The sequence below is a fragment of the Sturnira hondurensis genome, unplaced genomic scaffold, assembly GCF_014824575.4.
Source record: "Sturnira hondurensis isolate 20B ecotype Veracruz unplaced genomic scaffold, ASM1482457v3 Scaffold0024822, whole genome shotgun sequence".
Lineage (NCBI taxonomy): Eukaryota > Metazoa > Chordata > Mammalia > Chiroptera > Phyllostomidae > Sturnira > Sturnira hondurensis.
Window position 1 is genome coordinate 7394581 of NW_028097453.1, and position 22070 is coordinate 7416650.

Here is a 22070-nt window from a genome sequence, read left to right on the forward strand (position 1 = left end):
TCTCACCCCACAGTGATGACATCCCCCTAAGATGACACAGGCCAGTCAACACTGCAGGGAATGATCCCGGAGCCGGAGACGGCCTAACTTACCTCTCTGGGAGGCCGCCACCTCACAGGATACATTAGGCACATCACAGTAGGCACCAGTCCATCCGGATGGACACAGGCACCAGGACTCTGCTTCTTCCTGAACGCAGGTACCTTTGTTTTTACATGGAGCCCGACTACAGAGATTCACCAGGGTCTGAAAGAGGGCCATTTACACAGGTCAACATCCAGAAATGAAGAAAATAAGTTACACTGCATCTTAAGAAATCAAAGAAAAGCACACTAATTTTTTAAGCCCTCACCTAAGCCTTAAACTAGATCCAGCGCTCCCAATCATCTAATCACTTTATACAGTCCAACTCCTCTTAACTCTGCTATTTAAAAAGTCCTTAACACAGAAATTGAAGAATCTGAGGAAGCCCAATAGGTTAAAGTTATTCCCTATATCACGATTATGTCTCAATATGTGGCCATCCCGTAGGGCTGGAAAGCAAAAGAGTCAACGCTGTCGGACAGGTAACTAACTCCCTGTGCTGTGTGAGAAATCCACATGGGTCCTGAGCAAATCTGTGGTGAAGATGACTAAAAGAACTTAAAGCCTATTAATAAACCTAAAAACCATCAAATGGAATATTTTGAGGGGAGAAAAGCAGGCTTCCGAAAAACATGAGGCAAAGAATGCAAGCACACTGGTGCTTTTCTCCACAGTTTACATATTCAGGGTGGAGTGGGGGAGGCTTGGCCTCTGGGGAGAGGAAGGCAAATTCCAACACAGACTGTTAGTGAAAGAAGTGGCCACCGGGGGCAGGACAAAATGCTCCACCAGCATCTACAGTTTCACACCAGAAGAACAAGCAGAAGGAATGTCCTCCTTGATCCACAGAATTGACAACAAGCTGTTTCATGTGCACAGCTGGAAATAGCTGCATGTTCAATACAGACGGAGTCTTACCGAAGTGCTCCTAGAAGGCTACTTTAACAGGTAACATGGCATCAGATTAAATACACTGTTTGGCGTGCAACCTTAAAAGAGTTACTTTGTTTTCTGCCTTTTACTCTCATCCCAGCCCACCACCTCCATAATTAAAATTTTTAAAAAACTGGATAAAATAAAAATAAGAGAACTGTAAAAAAATTAAAATAAATAAATTCTGTTGTACTTGGGGTAAAAAAAGTTACCTTGTCCCTCTGGGACTTCCATGAAATGAAAGGCTAAACTAGTTGATTCTGAGGGGTCCTTCCAACCTAAGAGTCTACAAAAATGTATACTTATATATTTAAATTTAAATGATATGTGAATAGTTTGGTTTTAAGAATGGTACAACATTATAAGAAATGGTACTTATTATCCCCTTAGATATTATACCTGACTTTCAAAAATTTCATTTTCATTGTTCTTTTTTCCCTTTCTGTATTTCCAATGTAAATAATATCTATGTGCTTATTTCCTACATGTATTTTTCTGTGGTTCTCAGCCTGTTAACAACAATCTTACACTTGTTAATCTGCATAATCTTGCTAGTTGTCACTATTTTGGAATCTACTAGCTATTAAAAAGTTAACTTGATTTATCTCAGGGACATCCCTAAGACCTGGACTTTTCTCTTTTAGGAGGGGCTTATTCTGCCTAGAAAAGAAGCAGGTATAATACTTTAACAATTAATAATTTAGTATTATAATACTATAATACTTCCTCCTCTGAGGAAGCAAAGTGAGTGGAATTTAATTACCTGACAGTTTTTCCCAGTGTAGCCCCAGGGGCAGGTGCAGCGGTAGGAACCCAGGCCGTCAACACATATTCCTCCATTCCGGCATGGGTGAGAATTGCATTCATTAATCTCATGGAGGCAGAATGGGCCAGTGAAGCCCACGGGGCATAAGCAAGAGAAGGAGTTAATCCCATCGACACATGTGCCACCATTGAAACAGGAGCTAAGAAGCAAACGGAGAGCACCATCAACTATGCAATCTGGTCCTCTGACCTGCTGTTTAAAAAGCAAGGTTCCTGAAATCTGGGACGTTACAGAGGTAAATACTCCTGAGCATCCCAAATTCCTACCGTCAGTACATTTTACCTTTTTCCAAACTAGACTGGTTGCCAATCAGTCTTGAGACCCAGCTTCCTTTCCAATACCAAGAAGCTTAGAGAAGTATTTAAAAGGCTGAGTTAGTGGCAGATTCCCAGAGAAAGTTAACTTTCCAGATTTTACCCAGTCCTTCCATATATATCATATTTCCTTTCATCCTCAAGTCAATTTAATTTATAAGAAAAGTGCTAAATAGATAGCTCTTGACTGTAGATTTCTTTATGGAAGAAAAACACAACAAATTTGTTGATGACAATAACAAAGAAACAGACTTTCCAGAAATTACTTAAATAATGATGAAAAATCTGCAAATAAATAGAGAATTTCAAATTGTCAACTAATAGGAACAAGAGACAAAGAAAAAAATTTCTTTTGTTCAGAATTACATGTGTATCTCTTTCTGTTCCCTAAGTAAGAAATAAATGATGATCCATCCCACGAAGCTTGTCAGTCCCTGACCTTTGACCTGCTAACTCCACATCTACGAGGAATCAGGACTGGGCAACAGAGGATGATTATAGACTGGGACCCCGGTGGATACCTTACCTCTGCCCCACGATCCCATTTATTGCGCTCCTTCTTTCCCATAGGACATTGGGACCCAAGCGCATAGGGTTCCTCACCTCTCAGTGCACTCGTCGATGTTGTTCTCACAGTGGACTCCTTCATATCCCGCCTGGCACTTGCAAGTATAACTGTTCACATAGTCAGAGCAGGTCCCTCCATTCTTACAGGGTTCGCTCAGACACTCATTCATGTCTGTCTGACACTTATCCCCAGTGAAGCCGGGAAGGCACAGGCAGAAGAAAGCATTCACTCCATCTACACAGGAACCTCCGTTCTGGCAAGGATCTAAATCATTAGAAACAAGAATTAGAGCTCTGAACCACATCAGCAGTTTAATCTTAGACTCACAAAGGTCAACTGAGTCACACTAAGCAGTAACAATTCTGACTTTTCTTCTATACTTGTACTTTTCCTTTTCTCTCCGTCCTGACTCCTCTATTTATGAAAATGAATGCAATAACACTTGCCTAATTGATAACTGGAATGAACTTCACATATACCACTAAGAGTTTTGCAAAATTAATAGTCATAAAATGTGCATTTGTCCCTACACATATGTGCCTCCAACACGCAGAACCTCAGGAAGTCAATAAAGGTCTTTAAAAGTGGTACATGGCAGTGGAGAGGGTGGGACAGGACAGAATAGAGAGTAATCAGCCTCCTGTGCTGACCCATCTTTCTTTCCTTTCTTTTCGCTCCCTTCCTGCCATTCACCCTGCCCTCGTTTCTTCTCTGTTTTAATTTTTTAGGTCTAGGTAGAATTAGGTAACAAAGGTGATTTTTGGTTTAACTATCACATAGCTCAGTCTTAGAACACCTTACACTCACACCAGTTCATCAACAAACTTTGAGCTACCACCATGGCGCCATCCTCTGCACTTCGATGGCATTCAAATTAAAGCAAGAAAAACACGATGTAGCCCCTGCTCTTAAGGACCTTAAAATATAATTGCAAAGGCAGATTATAAACATAAAAAGAAAACTAAATACCTAATGGGTAATGGAGCCCCTATTTTATAAGAGAAATATTTAATATGACTTCTTCATCTATTAGGCTACTTTCATTCTGAGGCTCACCTGTAATCTCTACTGGAGCAACTGTAAAAATCATATTCTCCCTTCTAATTCACAGTACACAGCTACTATAATCTCCATAGCATCATTTAGGAAACTCACCATAATTTAATGGATTATTTTAAACTAAATATAAACATTACCAGTCCTACTTCAAATATGAAAAAACTTTAAATAATGAAAAAATTGACTGAGATACTCTGTACAAAGGAATCCAAGTAGTTTGATGCCACTCCCTTAAATTTCTCCATCAATTATACCTACAACGTACAAAACTGCAATAATGCAAGAAAATAAATTAAACTGCATACAGATTTCAAAAGAAATAAAGGATATAGTGCTTGTATTTAGAGGTAACATGATTATTTCTATTTTAAAAATCCTAGAAATCTAAATTAAACTTGTAGCTAAGCTAGTCTAAAATAGTGAGTTTAGCAAAAATAGAAAATAAAATTAGTCTTTAAAACCTTTAAAACTCACAGTAACTACAAAAATTAACTCAAAATAGATGACTTATCTAAAGGTCAGTGCTAGAAGTATAAAACTTTCAGAATAAATCAAATAAGATAAAACATCAGTGACCTAAGGTTAGACAAGATTTATTAAATATGATACAAGAAAAATGAACTGTAATAGAAAATTATAGGTATACTGAATTTTATCAAAAGAAAACTCTTCCTCTTCAAAAAAGTCAAATAAAAGCTACAAACTGGCAGAAAATAATTGTAATGTAAATATATGACAGAATCTAGGACATAAAGCACTCTTTTTTAATACTTTTGTTCAAGTACAGTTTTCTGTCTTTTGCCCCCAGCCCAGCCCACCCCCCACAGTGCTCCCCACCTCCCTCCCATTTCCACCCTCCTTAATTTTTGTCCATGTGTCCTTCATACTTGTTCCTGTAAATCCTTCCCCTTTTCCTCTGAAATTCCCTCCCCTCTTCCCTCTGGTCCCTGTCAGCCTGTTCTCTATTTCAGTGTCTTTGGTCATATTTTGCTTATTTGTTTTGTTGTTTAGGTTCCTGTTAAAGCTGAGATCATATGGTATTTGTCTTTCACCTCCTGGCTTATTTCACTCAGCATAATGCTTTCCAGTTCCATCCATGATGTTGCAAAGGGTAGGAGCTCCTTTTTCTTTCTGCTGCATAGAATTCCACTGTGTAAATGTACCATAGTTTTTGGATCCATTCATTTACTGCTGGGCACCTAGGTTGCTTCCAACTCTTGGCTATTGTAAATTGTGCTACTATGAACATTGGGGTGCATAGGTTCTTTTGGATTGGTGTTTCAGGGTTTTTAGGATATACTCCTAGCAGTGGAATTGCTGGGTCAAAAGGCAGATTCATTTTTAGTTTTCTTAGAAAACTCCTTCCATAGTGGTTGTACCAGTCTGCAATCCCACCAACAGTGAACTAGGGTCCCCTTTTCCCCACAACCTCTCCAACACTTGTTGTTTGTTGCTTTGTTTATGGTAGCCATTCTGACTGGTGTTAAGTGGTATCTCATTGTGGTTTTAATTTGCATCTCTCTGATAGCTAGCGATATTGAGCATCTTTTCATGTGTCTCTGGATCCTCTGTATGTCCTCCTTGGAGAAGTGTCTATTCAAGTCCTTTGCCCACTTTTTAATTGGGTTGCTTGTCTTCTCATAAAGAACTCTTTCAATTCAGTAATAAGACAATCAATTTTTCAGTTGGGCAGAAGATTTGAATAGACACCACACTAATTAAGATATACAGCTGGCTAATAAGCACACGAAAGATACTCAATATCATTACTAAATAGGAAAATGCAAGTTAAAACCACTGTGAAATACTATAGTGCACCCACTAGAATAGCTAAAATCAAAATGAGTAATCATATCGAGTGCTCCTGAGGATGTGATTTAACTGGAACTCTCATTCTCATATAATGCTTCTAAAAATACAAGAATGGTACAACTACTTTGGAAAATATTTTGGCAATTTTGAGAAAAGTTAAATATATACCTACTACATAATTCAATTATTTATCTGTCATTTAGATATTTATTCAAGAGAAATAAAATTACATGTACACACACTCATTCATAGCAGCCTAATTTTAATATCCCAAAACTATAAAAAACAAGATGTCTTATTAGTGAGTTGTAGTATCTCCAAACAATGGAATACTACTCAGCAACTAAACAGAGTGAGTTATTAATACACGCAACATGGATGAGTCTCAAATAATATGCTGAATGAGAGAAGTCACATTCCCTTTCCCCAAGAAAGAGTTTGTATTATATGATTACATTTATATAAAAGTGTAGCCCTGGCTGGTGTGGCTCAGTGGGTTGAGCGCCAGCCTGTGAAATACAGAGTTGCTGGTTTGATTCCCAGTCAGGGCACATGATTGGACTGTGGGCTGGGTCCCCAGTAAGGAACATGAGAGGGGCAAAGGCAAAATTGACGTTTCCCTCTCTCCCTCCTTTCTCCTCTCTCTAAAGGTCAATAAATAAAATCTTTCAAAAAAACTGTAAAAAATGCAAACAAATCTCTAATGACAGAGGTAGATTGCTAATCGCCTGAAACACGGAAATGGAAAGAAGGGTTAAACTACAAGAGAGAATACCTTTAGGAGGACGGATATGTTCATTAGTTTGAGTGATAGTTTCTGTTGCCATGTATCAAAACCCACTTAACTATATACATTTAAACTATCGGCAGTATATTAAATGCTAATTATACCTCAATTGTCAGCTTTAAAAAAAGAACTATCAAACACTGTCCCCGCTTTGTCAATGTAAATCGGCAAGAAAATGATTAAAACAGAGTCCATTGTCTTAAATCCTAAAGCTATTAGCTTCAAAAAGAACACTGTAAAAATACTAATGTTAGAGACACATGAAAAACTATTGGGGTGGCCTGTCTTAGTATGGAGAGGCAGTTGCCTCCAGTCTGGGCCCTGTGTGCTCTTCTGTCCCCGGGGACGTAGGAGCTGACTGGCATACTCACTCGCGAGACAGTCGTCGACGTCCTCCTCACAGTCCATGCCACTGAAGCCTGGAGGACACTCACACATGTAGCTGCCCTGGGTGTTATGGCAGAGACCATGGTTCATGCAGGGCTTAGAGACACACTCATCAATGTCAATTGTACATCGCTGACCTAGAAACACAGGGACAATGAACAGTCCAGTCTTGCTCATTCCCACAGAAACTTATGTGGTGCCGGAGCTGCAGCAGGGGTAGATGGGGCTACTCCAAGGGTACACTGGTTAGTCTCCTGCTTTGGGAAGTCCCTCTAGGCTTCTGTGCTCCTGGCAAGTTGCTGCCCACGTGCTAAAATTCCCTATAGGACATTACAGTTTCAGACTCAGGCTGGAGTCTTCCAGCCACTGGGGTACCCCAGTGGTACCCCACAGACATGCAAAACAGAAAGGTTTCCTCAGCCACTGCAGTTAGCAGCTCCTCTACAAGGCCTGCGTTAGGGACCGACACCAGGGCTTTCCATGCATTCTGGGGACCTGACCACTTTACAAAAGCTTTTGGTTTCTCCACTCCCGTGTTGTTACCTTGCCAGCCAGGAGCACACAGGCAGGTGTAACTCTCAAAATTTGGTGCCTCTTTGCAAACAGCAGCATTCTCACAAGGGTTTGGGGAACAGGGAGCCAATATAGTCTGACAGTTCTTGCCTGCAAAGCAAATGACACGGTTTATAACAGAAAATTAGCCAAAGAAACTACAATTTCCCCAAATTCTCAACCAAAGGATGCTCTCCAAATGCAAGTCCAAAGTAGTGGTTAAGAGCTTTGCAATCTGAGAGTCTTATGGTCCTTTGAGTCTTGGCTCTGACTTGATTACCAATTGTGTGGCCTTAGGCAAGTTATTTACATTTTCGGAGCCTTCCACATAAGTAAAATGGAAATAAGGATGGTACCTAATAGAAGCTTTTTGAGGATTAAATGAAAAAATGCTTGCAAAGTCCTTATTGGCATTGAGCCTGGCACACAGAGTGAGTACTTAACAACTGGTGGGCTACTGTCATCTTCCGGTTATTACCATAAGTACTTGGACATCCACATCAATCAGGAGCAATGGTTTCTGCATCTCCAAAGCTAAGATTCAGCTACTCAGAGGCTTAGCCATACAGATCTCTCTTCATGTGAGCAGAGAAGCAATAATATGGCCTCCTATTTCTCACAGGCCTCTGCTGGCCTGTTCCAGAAGGCAGTGAGGTTGACCATCAAAGGTGGGAAATAGTAAAGTAATTCTGACACCTAGTAACAAGTCTATTTATACTGACATCAGCAACATGACATCATTTTTTGCCCATCAGTATTTTTTGTCTTAGTGTGCTGAAGATAAGCTTCCAGAAAAAAAATGATGCTCTTATTAAAAGGGAGATGAGGTTGTTTTTAAACTCAGGTTACGACTAACTTGATTTAAAATTTTATCGTAAAATTTTGTATTCAGAAAGAAAAAAAAATAACCTCAAATTTTCGCGGATTCCCAGTTTTTAATGTGACCAGGCACATTTTTAATGTGGCTCACAAAAGGAAGCAATGTTGCTCAGCTCCCTTTGTGCTGGCCAAGGTCAATGACATGTAGAACCCTTAGCTAGCAGCACTGAAATTTTACCTGCGTAGGCTTTCAGGCTAATATAATTTCTCAAAGATCACACATGGTAAATTCTTTTATTGATATCCTAATCTGAAGAAAAACAACAGCTAGCACACTGTCAAACATTCTTATAGTATCTGAATAGCAGGAAGACAAAAAACATAATTTCAAGATGAACTGTACACATGAGTCATACTCAGATAAGTTTATGATATGGCTGAGTATAGTGACAGCTGTTTACATTTCCCTGCAGCGGTCAATTCTCAGTCTTTGTGAGCCTCTCACTACCAACAAGTGCAGTCAGCACCGTCACTACAAAATGACATGATATAGACTATCTTTGGGGATAGCTAGGGATTTCCAATAACTCTGATTTGATCAACCAAGCTGGCCAAATGCCATTTCCTTACAAGAACATTTCTTCTAAAGTGGGGCAAAGGGAACAATGCAGTACAAGTATTTCAGGTCACAGAGTCATGCCCGTGGCCACTTCGCCTCTTTCCACTGCTTAGCGTGACTAGTCATGGCTACTACGAACAGCCCAAGACTCTGAGGAGGTAGGGATCTGGCCATGCTCAGAACTGCATGCCGCACACTGCAGACCATGCAGAGCTACCATCCATGTTTCCGTCTGTTCCCCAGAAATGAAGAAAATGGATGACGAAGAGGTAAAGAAGCCACACAAATACAACCAATCACAAGATGGCAGTAACATAACAGGAAAACACAAAGCGGAAATGTCCAAGCACACTTCTAAAATACCACCTGAACCAACAAACACCTGGAATGAAATGAAGTCACACCCATGTCTTCTGCTTGTGGGCGCCATCCAAGGCAACACCCCCCTGAATGGGACGAAGACACACTGACTGTGAGGAGGAGAGGAGCGGTTAAGAGGACAAACTGGATTCAGAGACTTGGGGGCAAATGGTAGCCCTACCACCTATCTGTGACCTTCAGCAAGTGACCCCTCTTTGCCTCAGCTTCTTCATGTCTAAAATGGTGACGGGTAGAAAAGAAAAAAGAAAAAAAGCAGAAAACGGTGACAGGAACTTATATTTGCAGAATTACTGTAAGCACTAAAGCAAATAATCCGAGGTACGTAAGTGTCTGGCACATAGTAAATTAGCAGTAAGTGGTGCTTGTGTTACTGCAACTAAGAGAACAGGTCATGGAGACCCTGGGTCCATTCACATAATCAGCTGGATGTCACTTCTGACCTCAGATGATGAAAAACATTCAAACCCCAAAGTGCAAGGAAGGCAAGTGAGTCTCCTCAGTACTTGCATCCAGGGAGGCCACGGTGTTTCCTCAGAGCTCAAGATCCAGTCAGGGGGGCAGGACGGGCGCCCAGGGGCGAGTCCTCAGAGCAGCCTCACTGCCCACAGGTCCTGTCTCTGAGACTCAGAGGCTTGGAATGACAACGTGAGACCCAGCATCCCCTTTGCCCCTGCACCTGCAGGGCTCACCTGTGTATGGCAGCACACAGCGGCAAGTGTAGCCACTTATGTCGTCAAAGCAGGTTCCTTGGTTCAGGCATGGATTCGAAGCACATTCATTGATATTCACCTGACAGTTAGAGCCTGTGCACCGAATAGGGGAAAAACCAAAAGCAGTGAAACTTTTTGTTAGCCTCCTCATTATCTGAGTTACTAAGCAATTCTCTCAGTGGTAAAAACTACACAGCTCAGAAACTGCATTAATTTTTTCAGACCACTGGAACACCTGTTCATTCATTTCAGTGGTAAGTCCTTGACATACAGTAAGTCAGTAAAAGACGGTGCTCAATTAAAAAGATAAATAGGTGAACAGTATATTCTAATAGCCTGAAAGTCTAATGCACCTCTGAATACAGCACAAGTAATTTCTCAACATTGGACCAAGAAGTTCACTAAGAGCAAACATCTGTTGTATCTAAATACAGAGTCTGGTAGATGTAACAGCTACTTGGTGTGATTGGTAGGGTAATAATATGGGTGTAATAATTTATAGTTTTGATTTGAACACTTCGCCTAAAATGTCATATGGTGTGCTTGAGTGTGACATTGTTATGTTACAGAATTACATGCTTATGATTTTATAATAAAAGATTTTGTAATATGAACAGGGGTGTTATTTGTGCTAGGCCCTGTATAAGTTCTCTGTATCCAAAGTGTCTGGTCAAGGCTTAAAAAGAGGGTATGTGTTATCAAGGGATAACTTTTTTTAAGAGAAAGAGAGGGGAAAGGAGAGAGAAAGAGAGAGAAACATCAATGTATGGTTGCCTCTCATATGCTCCCACCTAGGGACCTGGCCCACAACTGAGGCACGTATCCTGACTGGGAATCAAACCAGCAACCCTCTGGGTCACAGGCTGGCACTCAGTCCAGTGAGCCACACCAGCCAGGGCTAAGGGACACATTCTTAAATACATTAATCAAAGCCTCTGAGTTATGCCCCCTATTTCATATGCAGTCTCTACCACCAATGTGGTAGTATTTCCTGAAGTCACAAAGCTGTCCCCCCAATCTAAGATATAAAATCTATTCCTATTATGAAAACAATAAAAAGTAAAGAGCATTAATGAGGACTGGGCAGTGCCCAACTATCACACACCTTCGGCTCTTCAGTAAGGCCTGGCACAAAGCCTTAAAACAGAGGAACTAGAGTGCCATAAAAATGATAATCTGAGATTACAGAGGGCTGGCTATTCAACAGCCATACAAATACGGATTGTGTATTTTGAAGTATATTTAGTTCATTGATTAGCATGTGTCAGTGACATAAAGAAATAAAAGTGCTTTTAAATCTTTGTTTCTATGCTAATGTAATATAATATATCAATAAATTAATAACATGGTTTCAGAAATTTTTTCAAGCAATCAAATAAAGTGACTCTGAGACATACTGACGATTCACAGTAGCCTACTAAAGTTTTGAGAGGGGAATTCGATGACTAAGTACCTAGAACAGTCCAAATAAAAATGATTTACCCACAGATTTCTCTCTCATGAGTTTCCAAGAAAAAAAACTGATGGCAGAAATACCACAGTGACAACTCAAAAATAACTTTACACAATATTCCTCTATTATGCATTTTTCCAGAAGGCCATATAGGGAACTATGTATCTAAGAATATCTCACCATGTGAGAGAATTTGTGGGAAGGTTTTGAACACATGAATCCTTCCATGATATTACTGCAATCAAAATTACAGTTAGATAATATTTTCATTTTACTACCAATATCTCCTTTGAATTGTCAGAGAATCAAACCTGCACCAAGAAGCTTACAATTAGAAAACTGTCCAAAGTTATGTCAATGGAGTCCTAGCTGCTCATCTTTAATATTACTGTTTCAATAAATTACCTCTCTGCAGAAAGTAGAATCTATAATCTATTTACGTTTTTATTCCCCATTGCCTTATAAATATTTGCTGCTCAAATTACATTTGCTACATTAATGGACCAAAAAAAAAAGGCGGGAGAGAAAGAAGTGAGCCAAGAGGTTCACAACAACAAAAGGGCTGAGCCAGGGATGGAAACACACACATGCCCTCACCTTTAAAGCCCTTCTTGCAAGTACACCTGTATCCATTCACCAGATTGTCACACGTTCCTCCATTCTGGCATGGATTAGAAAGACATTCATTTTTGTCCACTTCACAGTTGGTGCCAACCCAGCCTGCATCACAAAGGCACTTGTATCTGAAAAAGATAGAATTATTCACTGTGGGAGATGGAGGTACCACTGAGTCAGAGTTGAATACAGGACTTGGTGAAGACGTGAGACCCAGAGGAGATGAAGGCAGGCCAATCTCATCTAGGGACCTATATGTGGACCCCCATGGACACGGTGTGAAGCACGTGGGCCCATCTGGAGTAAATGGCCTTCCTGATGTTTTCCTACTTCACAAAGATGCTACAGAAATTAATAAATTATACTGAGCTTCCATACACAAACAGTGGTTGATACAACATATCGGACCAATCTGAAAGAGACACTAACACGGATAAACCTGCACATTTTCCTATATATAAAACTAAAGTAAAGCAAACATTAAGATAATTTAATTCTGAGGCAAAACAGACACCCAGGAAGTACATTAGTACAAGAGACTCTAAGCCACTCTGAAGATCTGGAGTGTCTGACTTATGAGATATACTTTGTTCTGAAACCCTGCCCCAGAAAGCACTTAGGATGCTGAGTAGGAAAAGGACCAAAAATGGGGACATGGACACTGCTCACAATTTGAACATTATTAGTACTTACTATGTGGTCTGGAGACTCTTAGGAAAAATGTGGATGGGGTGGGATGTTCTGGAGGCTGCCCTACTCAGAAGCAGGAATACTGAGCAAATTCACCTTGGAAATAACTCGATTTCCCACTCTCCTCTAAACACACTCTTAATTCTTTCGCCTTCTGTGAGTATGGCCCTGGCAATACTCACAGAAGGCGAAAGCATAGCGAGCATAGAAAGAGGTCAGGACTCTCATGGAATTTAATGTCACACTCCATGATTCTAGAAAATTATCTACCAACACATCATGTAACTCTATGGGGCCTGCAAACTACAAACATTTTGTCAGGGCCACGTCTAAAGTTGGCTGGGACCAACTCTACTTCAGAGGCACACAGTGGTAATGAATTAAAATGGAGCTGAGCCTTTTTAAGCAGAAAAAAATCAGAGAGAACATCCTGCAAAACTTAATCTTGCAATAGGTGTTCAAGGCACAATTACTAAAGACTCACAAAACAAACCTGAACTCCTCCCACGTGCTGACTACCCACATGAAGAAGACATATTTTCTACCTTATTTTCTACCTTTTCTCCTTATTTTCTACCAGCTCAGTGATGGAAGGTAAGGAAAAGGACACTTTGGAAGACTATGATACAGACTCCCAAACTCTTCAGCCAAATCTCAGCTCAAGTCACCGACTGACTTCTGCAGGGTATGGACAGACTTAACCCTGACTGGCTTGACACACGTCAATAAGAAACTATTACTAGATGGCGGCTACTTACCCTCTGAGGCCCCCAGTACAGTTCCCGTGGATGCAGGGATTGCTCAGGCACTCGTTCACCTGTGAGTAGCAGCTGGGGTGATGCGGTCCCTCAGGGCATATACAGCGGAAACCATTCACATCATTGATGCACGTTGCACCCTTGCGACAGGGATTGGAGGCACACTCATCAATGTCAATGTTACATCTCTGCCCTGCAGAGAAGGGAAACAGTTTTCGTCAAATCCAAAATGCTCAGGGAATAGATACAGAACTGAGATACACTGTGTTGATGCCTTTGTCTGTATAGGCACCAAATGGCACTTACTTAAGGAATAAGACACCCCAAAGCACTTAGCGCCTTGAGAGGAAGCAGCAAACAGCACTGTCTTTTGAAAAAGAAGAAGAGTTGACAAAATGCTGGAATAGTGCTGTAGTGTTTGACATCTTGGGTTGGCCAAAAGTTTGTTTGGTTTTCTCCATGAGATGGCTCTAGTAGCATTTAGCTGTCTTTAACTTTATTTAAAACAATTTTGTTAGATTGTATTGTGACAGCTGTCATATTAGCATGCATTAAAAAATCAAAACTGGTGAATTTTGGTGTAGCCATTTTAATATTGAAGGTGGAAGAAAATATGCAACACTTTTGGCATATTGTGCTTTATTATTTCAAGAAAGGTAAAAAAGGAACTGAAATGCAAAGAAAAGACCTGTGCAGTGTATGGAGAAAGTGCTGTGACTGTGTCAAAAGTGGTTTGCCAAGTTTCATGCTGGAAATTTCTTGCTGGACAATGTTCCATAATCAGGTAAACCAGGTAAAACCAGGTAAACCAGTTGAAGTTGATACTGATCAAATCGAGACATTAATTGAGGACAATCAATGTTATACCATGTGGGAGATAGCCAACATATTCAAAATATCCAAATCAATAAAGTTACTGGTGAAAATGAAAAATGTCTTTTATTTTGTGGAAAAAAACCAAATGGGCTTTTTGGCTAATCCAACATATTTCTTCTTCACTACATACTAGAAAGAAAGAAACTTCATAAGGATTTAGAAAGAGAAAATGAAAGTTACTCAAGTACTTGATGTTGTTCTGAGTACACTCAAAGAAGCTTATTTTATCACTGTTCTCAGCTGGTTTACTGAAAACTCATCTTTCTTAGTCAACCTCTTAAAATATATTTCTACATATAGTAAATCTCAACAGGAATGCTTAGTAAATGGAATATTAACTTAATGTTTAATTTGGTTAAAAAGAAAAGCCATTTTGCTTTCACTTTTTGAGATGTATTAATCCATTATCTGCTCAGGAAGAAGAATATTCTAAATATAATTGTATTGTCCTCTGATAACTGAGAAAACAATTTAGGGTCTTTCAATCTAGACCAGCGGTTCTCAAACTCTAATGTGCAAACAAGAGTTGCTTAAAGTACTTGTTTAAAAGGAGATTCTTAGGGCCTATCACCACGGACTGTGGTGGGTAGGGTCCAGCAAATCACACTTTAAATCATGTAGGTGGATCAAATATTACATTTTGAGAAACTCTTACGTAGACAATTAGTTTATCATCACGTAATAATGTAATTGCTTAGAATATATGAAACTGAAGTATGCTCTTTCTCTAAAACATACCTAACATTGATTGCACTTTGAAAAAATGTCTGCTATGACTTTAACATTTATTACTTTAAACTGAATAGACTGTGCCAGTTACATGAGTTTTGCTTTGTTCAATTTTTTTAATCCTCATCTGAGGATATGTTTATTGATTTGGGAGAGAAAGAGGAAGGGAGGGAAGGAGGAACGGAGGAGAGAGAAGGAAAGAAGAGGGGTGGAAAGGGGAGAAAAATGAGAGAAGGGGGGGAGGGAGAGAGAGAGAAACCCTGATTGTTGCCTCCTGTGTGCATCCCGACCGGAGGCTGAACCCACAACCTAGGCATGTGCCCCAACTGGAAATTGAACCCACAATCTTTTTGTGTACAGGACAATGCTCCAACTGAGTTACCCAGCCAAGGCTGCTCTGTTAAATTCTTAATAATTGAGATTTAACTGTATATTCCAAAATTACATAAAAATTTAAAATAACCCATAATTCTGTAAATGAGTGGCAACAAAGAACTGTTATGAAGGAATTTACAAATTTCAAAGAATGCAATGTTCTGACTCAGAAAAAAACATGCATTTTTTATTTAAGAAAGAGTAACCCTGCATTTAGAACAGGAAATTCCAAATGAAATAGACACACACCCCTTTAAAGTATGGGTATTAACATTTTTTCACTCTCCATTGCTCTCTAGACCATGATTGGTGGTATTTGTGGTAAAGACCCATAATCTGGTAGTGGTTACTGTTTCCCTCTTAAGTGTTTTATTAATAACTTATTTTAAAATATGACTTCCTTAGCCTCAACCACTGATTTTTTTAGATGTTTGCCAATGGCACCAAGATGTGAGCCAGAACTCAACTGCAGGGCTATCCTCAGCCTGTAATGCAGTGGAGAATGAGAGGGAAGAGCCTTCATTTTCTGTCTTTTTTTGGAAGCATCTTCTGAGAAGCCACTCCTTCCAAGTTTTCTTCATTTGCTTTTAAAACTCTTCCCAGAATCAATTTTCAAGCCATCTTTAGCCAGGAGAGTTAACTGCATCTTTGTGCAGTCTACTACGGAACTGACAGCTGCTTCCATAGCCAGGTCTTACCCCTAAGGAGTTTCTACTCAGCATCAGAAATGTCTGGCACAAGGCTACGAACCTCCTGGGCTCAGCAGCTCCTGAATGAGAATTTAAGCAACGTTTCTTATCTTGTATTTGACTGGTGTTCATTGAAAGAAACCATGGGATAGCTTAGACTGAAGAGTCTGGGGTCGGATGTTAGAAGTCCTATATTTGAGTTCTAGTCATTTATTCAGCAACATTTAGTATTTCCAGACATTGTCTTAGACACAGGCTGAAAAGATGATTGGAAAGGTCCCTGCCTTCTAGGAACTCACAGTTCTAGCTGTGTGACTCAGCAGCTGATAACATGGACAGAAACTCTATCTCTCAGTTGCCTCATTTACTAAATGAGGATAATAAAACTTCCCCATTTACTTTTTGTTTTGTTAATTTTTATTGGGATATAATTGACAGGAAATAGTGTGTAAGTTTAAGGTCTGGTACATTTATATGCTGCAATATGATCACACCATATTGTTAGGTAACACCTCGACCATGTCTCATAATTACCATTTCTTTCTTGTGAGAACACTCGCTTAGCAGCTTTATTGTGGACTGTAGTCGTTACATCATGCATTATATCCCCAGAACTGACTGACCTACCACTGGCTGTAGTCTGTGTCCTCACACAACATCTCCCCAAGTCCCTAACCCGTTTCCCAGCCCCCAGGAGCCACCATCCCACTCTGCTTTTACAAGTGTGACTGTTTCATATTCTGCATATAACTGATGAAATACATATTTGTCTTCCTCTGTCTGACTTATCACACTTAGCATAGAACCCTAAAGATCTATCCACATTATCACAAATGGCAGGACTTCCTGCTTTCTCACAGATGAATAACATTCCATTACACACACACACACACACACACACACACACACACACACACGCATCTTGGTTGCTGTGAATAATGTTGCAATAAACATAGGTGTGCAGATATATCTTTGAGATACTGATTTTAATTCCTTAGGACATATTCAGGAATGGAATTGCTGAATCATATGGTAGTTCTATTTTGAATTTTTTGAAGAACCACCATACTGTGTTCCATAATGAATGTACCATTTTATATTCCAACCAACAGTGCACAAGTGCTCCCTTTTCTCCACATCCTAGCCACACTTGTTATCTCTTGTCTTTCTGATTATAGCTATCCTATCAGGTGTGAGGTGATATCTCATGGTGGTTTTCATTTTCATTTCTTAGATAATTAGTGATGTTGAGTATTCAGGTCCTTTGTGCATTTTTCCCTAATTCTAAACATTCATTTGTTTTCTTTCATCATTTATGCATTTTTAATGTATACACACTGTTTATACTTGCTTCCACAGTCTTAAATCATTTTCTTACGTATGCTGTCTGGGTTCCTGATTATAAAAGCATGAACTCATCTTCTACACAACGCAGTGCTCCCCCTTCTTTCTCATCAGTACGACTGTGCAGGCCGTGCCATGGCTGGGTTGGCCAAGAGCCAGGGAACCAAAAAGAAATTACATGCTCAACATTTGTAAGTTTATGATTTCTAAAGATTTATACACTTTACTACTGATTAGAAACTATGCTAAGAGACTTGGAAAGGAGAGAGATTATAAAACTCCTATCTATGTTTTTAAATTTTATTTTGGTAATTTTCCAGTTTTATAATGGTACTGTAATAAGGATTAACTATACTGGTAGATTTGTTACTCATGACGAGCTTTTCAATTACTATTTGAAAATCACTAGGGTTTGGTAGATCGTGAAGCTTTCAAAACTTCACCTGTTTCAGATGCTACTGGATTTAAATACAAACAATGACTTGCAGTTTAAAACAGTTTGGTCTATGGTGAAATCATACAGCCCTGAGAATCAGTGTGAACACTTACAGTGTCCTCTAATTTTCCAACAATATTTCCTAAAATTACATTTAGCTACTCCTGCTGATTGTGTTTTTATAACTGAGGTATAATTAAATAAAACACTATATTAGTTTCAGATATACACATAACAATTTGATATTTGCATATATTACAAAATGATTACCACAGTAAGTCTAGTTAACATTTATCACCATACATAGTTAATTACAAAATTGTTTTTGTTGTCCTTTGCTCATTTTTAAGTAGATGATTTGCTTCTTTGCTATTGAGTTGTATGAGTTCTTTATATATTGTGGATAACCCCTTATCAAATTACATATTTGTTTTTTAAAAATTTATATATACTATATATTTTATATATTGTAAATAGTTTCTCCGATTCTGTAGGTTGTCTTAAACTTATTGTTTCCTTTACCGTACAGAAGCTCTCTAGACGAATGTAGTCCCATTTGTTTATTTTTGTTATCAATGCATGTGCTTTTGCTTTCTTATCCAACCTATCTTCATTTATGAATATAATAAGAAATCAGCAAAATAATGAATATGAAAATAAAGCTGAAAAAGTAGTTTGTAAAACTGAAAAGTATTTTATAGAAGTACCACAAAATTTCTTTTTGTTGTTGAAGCTAAGAAATTCCTCTCTCTTTTTTTTCAAAAGATTTTATTTATTTATTTAATTTTAGAGAGAGGGGAAGAGAAGGAGAAAGAGAAGGAAAGAAACATCAATGCGTGGTTGCCTCTTGCATGCCCTGCACTGGGGAATCCCGCCTGCAACCCAGGCATGTGCCCTGACTGGGAATCAAGCCAATGACCCTCTGGTTCACAGGCCAGAGCTCAGTCCACTGAGCCACACCAGCCAGGGCTGATTTCTTGTTTTTCCCATTCAATCAGTAAGTATAAAGAGGTCTGAGAAGAATAGACATAGTCTTAAAAAAAATGCCTTGATAAGATGCATTCAGGCCCTCACTGGTGTTGCTCAGTGGATTGCGCATGGCCCTGTGAACCAGAGGGTTCACCAGTTTGATTCTAGGTCAGGGCGTATGCTTGGGTTGCAGGCTGGATCCCTGGTGGGAGGTGCATGAGAGGCAACTATATATTGTTGTTTCTCTTTCTCCTTCCCTTTCCCTCTATCTAAAAATTTATAAATAAAATATTTTTTATAAAAATATGCATTAGAAGAAAAAGGACTACTGTATATAAGAAACTTTCTTTTGCATGAACTTAATGGTAACATCACAAAAAAAATTCCAAAACTGAGACACATAACATAAAAAACAAACAGAAGGAAAAATATCATAGAATACTACCAAACTGAAATGGAGAGAAAGAGAAAAGAAACAATAGAGGCACAGAACTATCAAAAAACAAAAGATAAAATGTCTAAAGGAAATACTCATAACATCAGTAATCACCCTAAATGTAAATGGACTGAACTCGTCAATAAAAAGGCACAGAGTAGCAGAAAACAAAAACACAAAACCAACCATATGCTACCACTAACAGATACATCTCAGCTGCAAGGAAAAATACAGACTCAAGGTGAAAGGGTGGAAAATGATTTTCCAAGCAAACGGCATTCAAAGAAAAGCAGGTGTAGCCATGCTTAGATCTGACAAAATAGATTTCAAGATAAAAACAGTAACATGAGACAGATACGGGCCTTTTGTAACGATAAAAGGGGACAATACATCAAGAAAACATAACACGTATCAAAATATATGCCCCCAGTCGGGGAACACCAAATATATAAAGCAACTACTAATAGACCTAAAGGGAGAAACTGACAAAAATGCAAAATTACTGCAGGGAACCTAAACGCCCCATTGTCAGCTATGGATAGGTCATCCAAACAGAAGACCAGTAAGGAAATATCAGCCTTCAATTAGACCAAATGGACATAATCGACATTTAGAAAGTCTTTCCTCCCAGAACAGCAAATTATACATTCTTCCCTAGTCACATGGAACATTCGGAGGACAGACCATACAGTCCCAAGGTGAGGACTGAGGACAGTCCCAAGGTGCCTGCTTTGAAAGGGACTGAGACATCATTGTCCTATGTACAATGTTTCTTGTATCTTCTTCAATAAATGTCTCTATTTTTTATATTACATGGCTTGATACCTTCTGGACAGACCTCATATATATATAATGAAATTCTACTCAGCCATAAAAGAGAAAATGCTGCCATTTGCAATGACATGGATGAATCTTGAGAATATCACACTAAGCAAAATAGCTCAGACAGAAAAATTCAAGAACCATATTATTTCACTTATATGTGGAATATAAGATGGAAAGCAGCAAATAAGTAAGCTAAACAAAACCTTACTATAGACACAGACAACAGTGTGGTGGTTAGCAGAGGGAAAGGTGTGTGGGGGAGGTAAAGGGCATCAGATGCACGGTGAGAGATGTGACTTTGGGTGATGAACACAATGCGATGCCCAGGTTATGTACTGCAGAACGGTACACTCGAAACTTATATAATTTTATTCAGCAATGTTACCCCAGTAAATTTAATTTAAAAATTTCCCTGAAATTTGTTCAAAAAGTAGTATTAAATAAAACAGAAGAAAGAAGAAAGCACCTCACACCCACAGCTCTGAGTGTATACCAAGGTTGTCTCTGATATTTTCAGCAGCTGGTTTAACTCCCCGCTCCCCTGCCAAAAAAAAAAAAAAAAAAAACCCTCCCCAAAGACTAGAAAACAGTTCCAAGAACAGGGTACCACCCAGTAACCAAAACATTCCATTTCTTGGTTATGTAGTCTCATGCTACACCTTAAGTTTATTTTAGAATATTTTTAGTCCATGTCCTCCCTCCTTGACCTTCCTGGTTTGCTAAATGTTAAAAAGAGAGAAACTATGATTCACTGACTTTTTCAAAAGAAGGAGGAGGAGGAGGCGGGTTGGGAGGAGGTGGAGCTGGAGGAAGAAATCTAGTCTAAGGCTTATATGCCTGAAAAGAAACCACGACAGGCACCCCCTTGGGCTGCCCAGTGAAGTGGGAATGCGCATGGGCTCTACAGCAGGACCCCGGGTTGGACTCCTTGCTGTAATTCACTGGTAATATTACTCACCCTCCCTAAGCTCTGGTTTTCTCATCCATACTGTAGGAGTGATAATAGCAATGACAATTAAATGAGATTAGGCACTTCATTTAATGTCCTTAATAAATGGTAACAGATTTTTATTACCCATTTTAACAAATGTACTTAATATCCCATCCAGAAGAGTTTTTGTATATTCTGTTGACTGTCCCTTAACCTTGGAGTAATAAAGTTTCAGGACATAGAAGCACATCTGGCTACCACAAGCAGTGCTGGGCACTGAGTATGAGAGCTTTCATTATGCCTGTCTCCTGATTGACCTCCCACTGAACAGGGATTATGGTGACCCATGCAGGCCACCAACATCCCTCTCCAACACCCACAATCATACAAAGCAGGAGAAAAGAACAGTGAAATACAGAAAACTGGAAGTTCCCAGCAGGCGAGAGGCAGGCATTGACTTTTACTTGGATCCGACTGCCTTTGGACATTACAGTTTAAAAAGCTCTGAGGGAAGTTCCTCACATTGGTTGCAAATGACCATGTGGTATCTATTAAATGGTCACATCTTATGTTAGTGCCTTCTTGTGTATAGAACTGTCTCGAAAGAATAGGATAGGCAGAGTATATGCCCGCTGATGTTGCCATTAATGGTGTTGCCGAGGTGTGAAAGGGGCCCCAGGTTTCCTCATCAGCCTCTAGCACTTTCTGACCAGGCGAGTAAAAGACAGCTAATCTGATTAACAACAAAAGAGAGAAAAAAGATGTGTGTGCACACATGTGTACATGTATAAATGCTCTAGGTGCTTATAATTTAAGAAGGATTCTAGCCCATTTTATTTTAGGCATTTTATTTTGTTCCTCTTGGGGAGAAAACAAATCTCAATTGTGCTAGCCAAATGAGCTTGGTTCTGGCTCCATCCAGCAAGCTCCTATAAGAAGTACTCAGAAAAAAGCCTTTAGGGTTCTCACAGAGTTTTGCCTTGGTTGTGCCAGTACAGAAAGTATTCGCTACAAAACAGAGAAAAAGAAGGGTGGCTTGCAAGACACAGAACTCAAGTACGGTAGTGACAGAAATTCAGAGTCTGACCGTAAG

General features: G+C 39.4%; 1 protein-coding gene across 1 annotated transcript in view; it reads right to left on the minus strand.

The window, feature by feature from the left end:
• Positions 1–22070, minus strand: part of NOTCH2 (notch receptor 2) — a 158646-nt gene that overhangs the window by 24180 nt on the left and 112396 nt on the right. The window contains exons 13-20 of the mRNA XM_037038736.1: positions 13368–13560; positions 11902–12047; positions 9831–9944; positions 7314–7433; positions 6755–6907; positions 2761–2989; positions 1781–1982; positions 93–246 (exon numbers count right to left, since the gene is read on the minus strand). Of these exons, the coding sequence (XP_036894631.1) occupies positions 93–246; positions 1781–1982; positions 2761–2989; positions 6755–6907; positions 7314–7433; positions 9831–9944; positions 11902–12047; positions 13368–13560 (1311 nt within the window). The remainder of the gene's footprint in view (positions 1–92; positions 247–1780; positions 1983–2760; positions 2990–6754; positions 6908–7313; positions 7434–9830; positions 9945–11901; positions 12048–13367; positions 13561–22070) is intronic.